At 32.1% G+C, this 12,123-nt stretch overlaps 1 protein-coding gene across 1 annotated transcript in view; it reads left to right on the forward strand.

Annotated features, from left to right (window-relative positions):
* Positions 1-7,742: 7,742 nt before the first annotated feature.
* Positions 7,743-12,123, forward strand: part of LOC112517694 — a 6,101-nt gene continuing 1,720 nt past the window's right edge. The window contains exon 1 of the mRNA XM_025125080.1: positions 7,743-8,327. Within this exon, the coding sequence (XP_024980848.1) occupies positions 7,743-8,327 (585 nt within the window). The remainder of the gene's footprint in view (positions 8,328-12,123) is intronic.

Raw genomic sequence — 12,123 nt, forward strand, 5'->3', positions numbered from 1 at the left:
GAGAACTGAGTTGTTTGTGGTAACTGTGAGAACCAATATTAACCACAAATCAATAGATAAATTAGAAAATTTATAAATTTGGTAATTTTAAATTAAAATCTTAATGTAAGGATATTTTTGATATTTTAAAACTCTCCTCTCTCCTCTCTTCTCTCTCCGGCCACCGTCGGTGATACCACTATGATACCATTGTGATACCTAAAAATATTGACTCTGTTAAACAAAAGATACATTGTGATACCTAATCATATATAAGATGCATAGTGATACCACTGTGTTACATCTTCGATCGACCACACAAACGACATCAATGTGATACCCAAGCACATATATGATGCATTGTGATACCATTGTAGTATCATCGGAGGACGGTGGCCGGCGGACGGTGGTTGGAGAGAGAAGAGAGGAGGGAGGAAAGTTTTAAACTACCAAAAATATTCTTGCATTAATATTTTAATTCAAAATTACCAAAATTATAAATTTCCTAATTTATCTATTGATTTGTGATTAATATTGGTTCTTACAGTTACCACAAATTAATTAGTTCTCATTTGATTAAGCCCCTATATATATATAATATGTATATATATATATATATACCATAATATATAAGCACGATACAATACAACAATATAATAATTACGACAAGGCGAACACAATATAATAATTAAGAATAAATATTACTATTATCCATTGTCACCATCACCGAATCATGATTTTTCAATTTGTTTCTTTGGAATCACCGTTTGGGGTTCGTGTGGTAAACCAAATGGAATCAGAAAACGTCACATCGGAGGGAATAACCGTTTGATCATGCAGGCTCTTTCAGGTGTTAACTTCACCATACTCCTAACGTCATTCATCGAACAAAAAGAGAAGGAAGAGAGAGATGGAGGTGATCGGTGGTTGTGGTTTTACCAGGTCGATGGTTATACCAAATCAAGAGAAAGAGAGTGTGAGAGAGAGAGAGAGAGAGAGAGAGAGAAAGGAAGTGAAAGAGTGACGGTGAGAAGATAATTAAACAAAATAAGGAAATAATAATAATTTCCATATTTAAAATTTGAATTAAAATAAATTCCAACACTACTTTTTTCCTAATTTTGTAAATCGAAATTAATTCAAAAAAATCTCAACTATTGATTAAAAAATCAATGGTGTAGATGGGTTTGTATAGTTTGCAACCTTTAGAAAGTTTGCAAATGATTACCCATATATATATATATATATCTGTGTATGTATGTGAGATTTGTGATCACTTGAGACCAGTCTTTTTTTGTCAGACCTATAAACTACTTTTTTATACTTGAAACTTTACAACAAAATACTGTAAAAGTAATCTTCAAAGTGTTTTTGCTGTGAAGGTTTGGCTTTTTTTTTACTTCACAGTGTTTTGATGTGAACTTTCAAGTGTAAAAAAGTGGTCTCACGAGTTTCAAGAAAACATGCTGGTCTCACGTGAACCCAATCACACACACCCACGCCCCCCCCCACACATATATATATATATATAAATAATATTAGTGGTGTACCCGCGCGATGCAACGCGGGTGAATCACAATTGTGAAACATTAGTTTAGCCTTAAATCATGAGTTTGTGTGGTTATTTTACAAGTCAACTAATATATAAAGTTGAAGGTTAATATGGTGTATTAGCAAGATCGATCCGAAAAATAATTGCACACATGTTGAGTTTCTAAACCTAGATAAAGTTGAATGGTTGGGGTGAGGTACATGCAGGATCTGAAACCCTTTATGATATTGTTTTGTTTCAAATTTTAGTTTACTTCAAGAGAAAGAAGAATTTTGAATTTGAATTTGGGTTCAAAATAGGAAACAAACAAAGTGTTAAACAACTTTGGAAAGACCAAACATATATTTTTCATGTAAATATGGCTTACTTAAATATGAAACTTTGACCAAACAAATGGTATGTTTTAATCATTTATACATTATGCATAATAGTTTGTACTTAAGAGATTTTTCAATCTCTTGCATAAATTGATAGTACTTTATGCATGTGGTAATTTTAGAAATTTGTAAAGAGAAAACAAGTTTGACCCAATTAGGATTTGGTGTTGCATAAACAACTTGTACATTGTGCAAAATATTTTGTAATGAAGAGATTTTTGAATTCTTGCATAAAATGATGGTACTATATGCTTTAAGACTTGTACTTAATATATAGGTCTAAATGCTTATTAATGTAGTATAGATATATATATACATACATATATATAAGGGAAGTTATGATGAGAAGGGCAAGAAGTGATCTCCACCCTTCGATGCATCGACATGCGTCAGATCAATTCATGTATCAAGCGCGATTCATGTGTGAGTTTGAAATTCAAAATGATCAAGTCGGGATCCCTTCTTACGCTTCTCACGTTAGCTCTACTTCTCACACGATCCTTTGCCTATATATATATATATATATATATATATATATATATAGGGGTTGGTTCAAATGTTAACCAAGTTTATTGTGTTAACTTTGTTAACCAATCTTGGCCGTTGATCTTTGAAATTTATGGCTAAAATGATTCATGACATAAGTGTAATTAATTGCACACATAGACAGGGTAACATAAGTGAACATTATTTACAAGGGGTATTTTGGAAAAAGATTTTAGTTGTCCATTAATGACAATGAAATGTTTTGTAACCAACCATTAATGACAATGAAATGTTTAATAACTACCCATTAATAACAATGTACTATCCCGAAATTAATCTTGTCATTGAATCAAAACCAACAGTAAGATCCCCGACACCAGATTCTTGTACAGTTTTTTTTTTGTTAATGGCTCATATGTGAACAATTATTCGATATTTATGGGAATTATTCATGTGTGAACAGGGGTGTATATGAAAAAAAGTCGTAAACGACACAAGTGTGCATATATGTCAATCCGTGTTTGTATTTAACACAAGGGTTCATATATGTCAATTTGTGTTCGTAATTGACACAAAGGTTCATATATGTCGAGTTGTGTTCATATGGTCATACATGTTCATCATCTTTCGTATGTTTATTTGTGTCAATATGTGTTCATATTTATACCAAATGTACATATAGGTCAATCTGTTTTCGTAATTGACACAAGGGTTCATATATGTCAATTTGTGTTCGTAATTGACATAAGGGTCATATATGTCGAGTTGTGTTCATATGATTGTACGAATGTTCATATATGTGAATTTGTGTTCATATGGTCACACATGTTCATCATCTTTCGTATGTTCACTTGGGTCAATATGTGTTCATATTTATACCAACTGTACATATAGGTCAATCTGTTTTCGTAATTGACACAAGTGTTCATATATATCAATTTGTGTTCATAATTGACACAATAGTTCATATATGTCGAGTTGTGTTTATATGGTTGTACGAATGTTCTCATATGTGAATTTGTGTTCATATGGTCACACATGTTCATCATCTTTCATATATGTCAATTTGAACGATACCGAAAACTTTACTACCGAGTCTCCTCCACCAATCACAAATTCATAAACATTAGAGATATAAAATCAATATTGAAAAAAATAACAAGATTAATAATAAGTTAACACAAATCATGAGATTTTATGATTTTGTAACTCTCAATGAACGATATAGGAGTTACATAAAAAAGAAAATTACATATGTACCCTTGTCATTAAATTCTAAGATGGATAAGAACCTAATACTAAGATGGATTGTGATTGGTTGAAAATGGTTAATAAAGTTAACACAATAGTTTGGGTTAACATTTGAACCAAACTGTCTCTCTCTCTCTCTCTCTATATATATATATATTACACACACACACACACATATATATGGGTTGTTTCTTTTTGCTAACCTAATAAATGGTGTTAACTTTGTGAACCAATTTTAGCCATTCATCTTGGAAATCTATTGCTTTACATTCATTATGACATTGTTGTAATAAATTAGAATATGATGCGTTATAAACATAGATGACTCTTATGAACAAGGGTATATTTGGAAAGAAAATCATAAAGATTTTGTGACGTCCATCTTTCATGTTAGTAAACACATGCACTATGTAGTCTAGTTCCGATATGAAATAAATGTGGAATGATACTTGGTTCATATATGAACAAACTTCAAGTTGTGCTTATTAATAATGTTCGTGTGTTTACTTCTTCAATTTTTTTTTAAATAATTGTAATTTGTACATAGCCGGTTTGCATTCCATGTATGTGGTAATCTGGTTCAAATATTAACAAATTATTTTTTTTAAATGTTGAAAAACGAGATGGTTCACCTATGAACAAGTATTTACTCATGTATGAAAACCCATTTTAGAACATTGTTCATAGTATCACCTTATGTGAGCTTGATCATTAATGATCTTGAAACCCCATAAAAATTCTTAAGTTAATTAGGTGTATCTTCATCTATCACATAATAATAATAATAACAAGAATCATGAAATGATTAAAAAAATGTAATTAATTTACATTAAAATAAAGATCAAATCGAGAATTACATTTTTACTTGTATTAAATAAATTCATCATATGCATCAACCAAAAGTGTATCTCGTTAGTTTACTAGTTCATTAAAGTTTTCAAAGTTAACATCATTTATTTGGATAATAAAAAGATCATGCCTATCTATACTACCTTAATAATTTATTTACATCAAAGTCTTGATTACAACACAACAAGCATAGAGTACTGCTTTTTGAAGCATAAAAACTGAAAATCTTGTAATTACTAATTATGATGCGTTAGGTACAAGTCATTGATGCAAGCTTTTTGAACTCTCCACCAACAAATATGGTAAACACCAATGTTTCTTTCTTTAAGAAAAAGTGTTTCCTTCCTTTTTCAGCTTTTAAAAAAAAATGTTTCCCTTTCATGCTTTCTATTAGGGAAGGTTAAAGAGTTGCTTTCTTAGTCACTCTTTTTCCTTTTCCCAAATTCATATATATCATATATAATGTATCATCAAATTTGGGGAAGGAAAAGGCTTTTTTGAAGATGTAACTTACAGATGTTACTTTTAAGGAAGAGGCTTTTTTCCTCCCTGGTTTGATGTATCAAGCATACTAGGACAGCTGTATTGAATGGCTCCAAATCATCTGTAGCATATAATAAGTTGTAGGAGGTTTAGTTTTTTCATTTTCTAAACCCAACATTAGTTGTAAGCTCCCAAGCTCCCATATCCTTCAATTTCAGCTCTAAGTACCAAGTTGAGTTTGAGTTTCATTTTGATTTTTATTTTGTAGTGCACCACCTCTGTTTTGGATCTTCATAAACACTGTATGCTAGATTTATTTTGTAGTTCACCACCCCTGTTTCGTTTTTTCCTATTTAACTTTACAGGAAACATCAACTCCATCATATCGATTGAAGTTGCTCTTCTCTAATCTATTTCATTTTGCTCCAACTCGATTTAGCTCTGGGTAGTAAGGTACCTGGATTTTATATGAAAACCAACAATATGGTCACGTGGATGCACCAAATTCTGCCTTTTATAATAGTACTTTTTTGCCTCTCTTTTTTACTAATCCATTTTCCTTGGTCGGATATAGAAAATGCAAAAAATTGAATGAACTGATAACTAACATATTAAGGCATTTGTTTAGTTTTCAAGTGTGACAATTAGCCATGTACCTTTTATATACTAAGGCATCTGAATCAGAAAATACAGAAGAAGGTCCTCCATCCAGCAATACCCATACAAATTAATAGTATCAAGAAACCCATAAAAGTAAAAATATATATATATATATATATAAAACATCAAGGATCTCCATGCTCTGTTTCTTTTTTGGGTTTTAAAAAACAACCATAAGTCTATTGTTTCCAGATTCTTGAACCTTCATTATAAATCATTCACAAATATACTAACACAGCTAAATGAGTAGGACTATGGGAATTTTTGGACCAATCTTCCATTTGAATTATGCATACTACACATCTACGCATATATACATTAGAGTTGTTGAGGGACGAGATGATTCATCAGACTCGAACCATTTAACTCGTTAAAATGACAAGTTTAGATAACTATTTTTGATAAAAATAGACTGGTTCAAACTGAATTGTTAAAGTTAATATGCATGTCTTACTTAAAAGATGACATTTTTGGGTTCACAGAATCAGCTGTTGTTTGGTCCTTTTGTATATGTCGCTCAACAACAACATTTTCTTCTCAAAATTTTTAAAGATATATACATGTTGCCTATTTTTTTTATTATAAGCATATATTTATATATTTCAAATAGATTCTGATTAGTGTAACAAACTTGTAGATTGAACACTCCATATAATGTTGATGTTTTTTCATCATTAAACGAAGTGCATGCACAATGGAGCTTGACAAGAGTTCGTGTGGACTTCGTTTGGGAAGATGTTAGGGAACAAAGACTAATCATTTTTCTAATTGATCAAAATGTAAGTTAAAAATATTCACATTTTAATTGCACGGTAAAAGAACTTTAAACCTATTTAACAATTTTATTTTATTATATTTTAGAGGAGAAAAATGGTAGCAATTGTTCATCATATCCCTTTAATTCAAATATACAACCAAATGAACTTGGTGAGAGGTGCTTTCTCTTTGAATCATTTCGAAATTGAATATAATCATGGTATTGTGAGTAACGAAGGTTATATGCTCACCTTCAATGAATTTTACATCCTAATTTCCCGAAACACAACCTTCATACCATTGTTGGGGGATGTCGAAATGACTTTTCGTTCTATCCGTTGGCGCCTTCTATAAGAATTCTTGTAGAAGATCAGACTATGCGAAAATTCATGATCGGTACATCTAAATCCTTTGATACGTTTATATTTTGAAAACAATAAAATCATGTTTGATAACATAAATCTAATTTTTAAAATATGGTAATTTTTGTTTTAGATGTTGTTGGAAAAATCATCTCGGGTCGGCGAGTAAGATGTTTCCGAACTCATGATTATTTGTGATTTGGATGCTCTGATATATTTCTCCAAGATGAACAGTAAGTGTATATATTATTAACCAATTAACAAACTACCATGATAACTAACATTTTTATTACTCATAATAGGATAAATATAATAAAGATAAGGTTGTATGATTCTGCACGATTCAGTTTTATGGAGATAACTCGTGCAATCGTAGATAATTCTATAATATATGTATCTCAAGTTAAACTCATCTATTTGCCTACTCGTGCAACTGAAAGTACGTAACAAGTTGCTTTTATTTTTAAGTACTCTATTTTATTATTTACATATTTTATTTTATTAAAAATGTATATTCGATTATTTTCAGATAATTTTTGAGTTCTAAGAAGTTAACTACGATAGTGTTAGAACCACACATGCCAGAAGCAGATGCCGTTAGAATATTGATGACATAAAAATATTTGATTAGTGTTATCATGTATTTTTTGTCTTTCGTAGGGTGTTGCTGTCAATAATATGCCTGGAGGGAGAATGACTCACTCTAAATTCAAAATTCCTCTCAACCTTGATAATAACTCAATGTGCAACATAAAAAAAAACAAAGTGGGGCAGCTCAATTGATTCGAGATGCAAAAATAATCATTTGGGATGAAGCGTCGATGGCAAAGAGGCAAGCGGTGGAGGGACTCGATCGAATAATGCAAGACATCATAGGGTGGCACTCCTATTCAGCAGAAAGGTAATGGTTTTAGGGGTGATTTTAGACAAGTATTACCGGTCGTGAGGCGTGGAACCCGAGCACAAATTGTAGATTCTAGCTTACGGATGTCATCTCATTGGTCAACGATTAAAAAGATACGGTTAATGCTCAATATGAGAGCACGCACTGATCCGTGGTTTTCAGATTTTTTATTAAGAGTCGGTGATGGAGATGAAGAAGCGGTTGACGAAAGTTTTATTCGCATACTGGATGACATGACTATTCCCTATACTGATAAAGGTAGGTCAAAAGATGCGTTGATTGACACTATCTTTCCATCTTTGCAAATCAACAAAGCTGATTCGGATTATATCATTTCTAGGGCGATATTATCAAGTAAAAATGAGAATGTTAATGAGTTTAATGATCAGTTGATCGACAAGTTTTCTGGAGATAAAAAAATATACTACAACTTCGACGAAGCAGAAGATGATAAGAAYAATATCTATCCGATGGAGTTCTTAAACTCTTCAACTATTAGTGGTTTGCCTCCTCATTACTTTCATCTCAAGATTGGATGCCCAATAATATTGTTACGAAATATCGATCCATCAAATGGATTATGTAATAGCGGTAGATTGATATGCAGAGGCTTTCAACAAAACGTCATCGATACAGAAATAGTTGTTGGTCAGCATGCTGGAAAGAGAGTATTTCTGTCGAGAATTCCCTTATGTCCGTCTGAAGATAGCATGTTCCCATTTAAGCTAAAGAGAAAACAATTTTCAATTCGGCTTAGCTTTTCTATGACAATCAATAAAGCTTAAGGTCAAACAATTCCGAATGTAGGTGATTATTTACGTGGCGTTGTCAAGAGGGATATCATGGGGTAATACGAAGGTGTTAGTGAAGCTTGTGAAAAAAATCAATTGTGTTGGAGTCTACACCTCAAACGTCGTCTATCAAGAAGTTTTACGTGATGTATAAGGTATAATCAACAATTATATTATTCACATTTGGTATCATATGTTTCTATTAAAATCATTGCGCCATTTTCTACAGGAAATATTTACGGATGAGTGCATCAGGAAAACTAAACAACAGTTTGGATATACGGATGAGAATTATTTACAAATGTATTTCTTTGTTCAATCAAGAATTTCAAGTTTTATAATGAGTTCTGAGTATATGGGTTTAGAAACCCAATACGTGTGCAATTATTTTTTCATTCGATCTTGCTAATACACCATATTTACTTTCAACTTTATATATTAGTTGATTTGCAAAATAAACACACAAACTCATGATTCAAGGCTAAAGTAATGTTTCAGAATTGTGTTTCACCCGTACTACATCGCACGGGTATACCACTAATATATATGTGTATGTGTAAGAATACAAAGTATTCCAATATATAAAAATAAAATATTTAAATAACACATTATACAATCACCAATTGTTAATATTCAGTGGTCAACACAATCAAACTAACCGCAAAGCGTTTGCATGTCATTTACAACAAGTTTGTCCTTCATGTCTTGAACCATTTTTTGGTTTAAAGTAGTTATTTATATTATATGAAAGAACCCGTTTTTCAACAATTTTTTTTTTGTAATTTTATACTCATAAAAATAAACATAAATAAAAATAATAATAATTGGTTACATAAGTAAAACATAATCATTTTAAGATATTGAGAAGCAAATTAAGGCTTATCCAAACAGATAGTTTTAAGTATCCATTAAAGGGTGAGATTGTAGACAATGTTACGTGTCGTATAAAAGAGAGATGGTTAAAGTGGAAAGTGGCTAGGGAAGTGTTGTGTGATTGAAGGGTACCATTAAAATCGAAGGGGAAATTCCACAGGTTAGTCATAAGATCTAGTATGTTGTATGGTTCCAAGTGTTAGGCAGTAAGAAGGCTCAAGTAACAAACTTGGATGATGGAGAGATGTGGATGATGGGAAGGACGTGTGGTTGAGCCCTACTAGATAGGATCCCAAACGAAGTTTTCATATCGGAACTAGGGGTTGCACCTATCACAGGTGAATTGAGATAAGGTAGATTGAGGTGGTTTCCACATGTTATTAGGAGATTGTTTACATCACTACTGAGGAGAGTGGAAAGTGTGACGGTTGAGGGGTGAGGTGGGGTGGGCCTTAGAGAACATGGATTGACCATTTGAGGATGTACATGGCAGCTTTAGAAATTCTTTTAAGACATCGCCCCTTATAGGAGTTTTTGGAGGCACAAGACTAGAGTGGTTAAGTTTTAGTAGGATCGGTAGTGGTTACAGTTGAGAGTTTTGAGAGGCAGGTAGAGAATACGCAAATAGGCTCCTCGTATGCACTAGTTGCGCTGGACTAGACCTGACTTTCTTTCTTGTCTTTCCTACTTGTATTACCTACATGTTTCATTTGCTATGTATATTCGTTTAATTTCTACTTGATTTCATGTCTTGCCTGATTACAATGTGTATTTGCATATTATTTAATCATTATTCTACATGTTATACCATTACAATAAAATTGGGTTTATAGGAGGCTAAAAAACTTTAAACGTCCTAATAGACCGTTTTATTAGATTTGATTTATAGAACCAAAAGACGTTGTAGTAAGTTTATAGGACACTTTTGGGCATATTAAAAGTGTCCTAAAGAATTAAAAGCATCCTAAGAATTAAAAGCATACTAAAGAACTTGCTAAAATGCCCAAAAGCGTCCTAATAACTTATACAACGTCTTTAAATAGGACACTGTTGGGTTTGAGTTTATGTGCTTAGTGTTGTATCCAATCTTAGTCTCTCCATTGTAATTTTGTATTGTAATTGCCTACTATAAATAGGTCTTGTCTTTGTAATCTTTATACATGACTTTCACTTTCTAATCATTGTAAGACTTTAAAGAAATATACAAGAAATACTTTGAAGATTCTCTCTCAAACTCTACTACTTTCAAGATTCATAATTTGCCATTTTTGTGATCTTGATCTTGCATAAAGATTGGTTGATTAAGCTGGGAATAACAATTGGTATCAGAACAGATTGCAACGGCTTAGATGAATTCAGAAACAAGATTCGAGTTGATTTTGGACTGTTCTTGAGTGATGATTTGAATGTTCTTGACTATTTCTTTACTTTCTACTCAAATTCATCAATTTTTATGTGAATTAATCTGTATTTTTGGTTGAATTGTGTACGTTTTGTGTTAAAAACATACCAGGATCATTCAATTACATGATTGATTTGTTGTGTTGATTCAGTTTTAGATTTTTGAGTATTAAATTTTTTGAAACTGTTCTTGAAGAATCTTATCAAATTGATTGATTTTGATCTGTTTTTGCTCGAAATTGATATTACAATTTTGTTTGTGATATGTTTTCGAGTTTATCTGTGCAATTAGTATTCAATTTGATCTTGTTTTGAGCATTTCGGTATGCAATCTAAATTTTTTCTGCATTGCTTCATCTTCATCGTTCGAAGAACAATTCATCAAGCGATTCATCGGGTGTTAATTGAGTGTTGAATTGTTGATTTTTGACCTGTTGACCGATTTGTGAGTCTTATTGCTCAATATTTTGTGTAAATTTCATATTCATTACTTTATCCGATAACTTTGTTATTCGGATAAGCTTCGGACAAAGGGTATACAGATAGTTTTTGTTTGTTATACACAGAAGAGTCATCCGGAGAAGAAAGTAAACCGGTGAAGAGGTGTCCGATAACCTCTTGTAATCGGTGAAAACTTTATCCGACGAACATTGTGTCCGAAGATCCTTGTGTCTGGATTAAGGGTATCCGAAGAGTGTTTGTTAAATTGTTATTCGAATAAGAAATTCTTGTGCGATAAGAGTTGACATAGTGTTGTTCGATATCAATTCTTCCATGTCCGATAACTCCTTTCACCGATGAAGTCTTGTCGGGTGAAGTTATTTTCTTTTCTCAGGGAAGTGGAGTGCTTCATTTTCTTAAGTAAATTTTTTTTCTAAGTCGCAGAAGGGGGACATTATTCTTGAAAATTTCAAATCCAATCTTTGTCTATTTTCTAAAAAAAGATCATTTTTCAAGTCTTATATTGGTTTTGGGTGAATTTTTTATAAAGTCTTGAACTACAAAGTAAGGAATCTTTATCAATCAAAGTAAGTATGTTCGCGACATGCTGAAGAAATTTGATCTTTGCAACAGCTCATCTATGAAAACTCCTATGGCTCCTCCTCTTACTCTTAATAAGGATCCAAACGGAAAGCCTGTAAACACAACTGCTTACAGAGGAATGATCGGCTCCTTGCTCTATCTCAYAGCTAGCCGACCCGATATCATGTACTCCACTTGTCTTTGTGTAAGATATCAAGTTGAACCAAAGGAATCCCATCTGATCGCTGTCAAACGCATATTCAGATATCTTAAAGGAACTCCTAATATGGGTCTTTGGTACCCTAAAGATTCAGGTTTTGACCTTATTGGTTATTCGGATAGTGATTTTGCAGGTTGCAAAATTGATAGGAAAAGC

This window comes from Cynara cardunculus (assembly GCF_001531365.2).
Source record: "Cynara cardunculus var. scolymus isolate 2C chromosome LG 9, CcrdV1, whole genome shotgun sequence".
Lineage (NCBI taxonomy): Eukaryota > Viridiplantae > Streptophyta > Magnoliopsida > Asterales > Asteraceae > Cynara > Cynara cardunculus.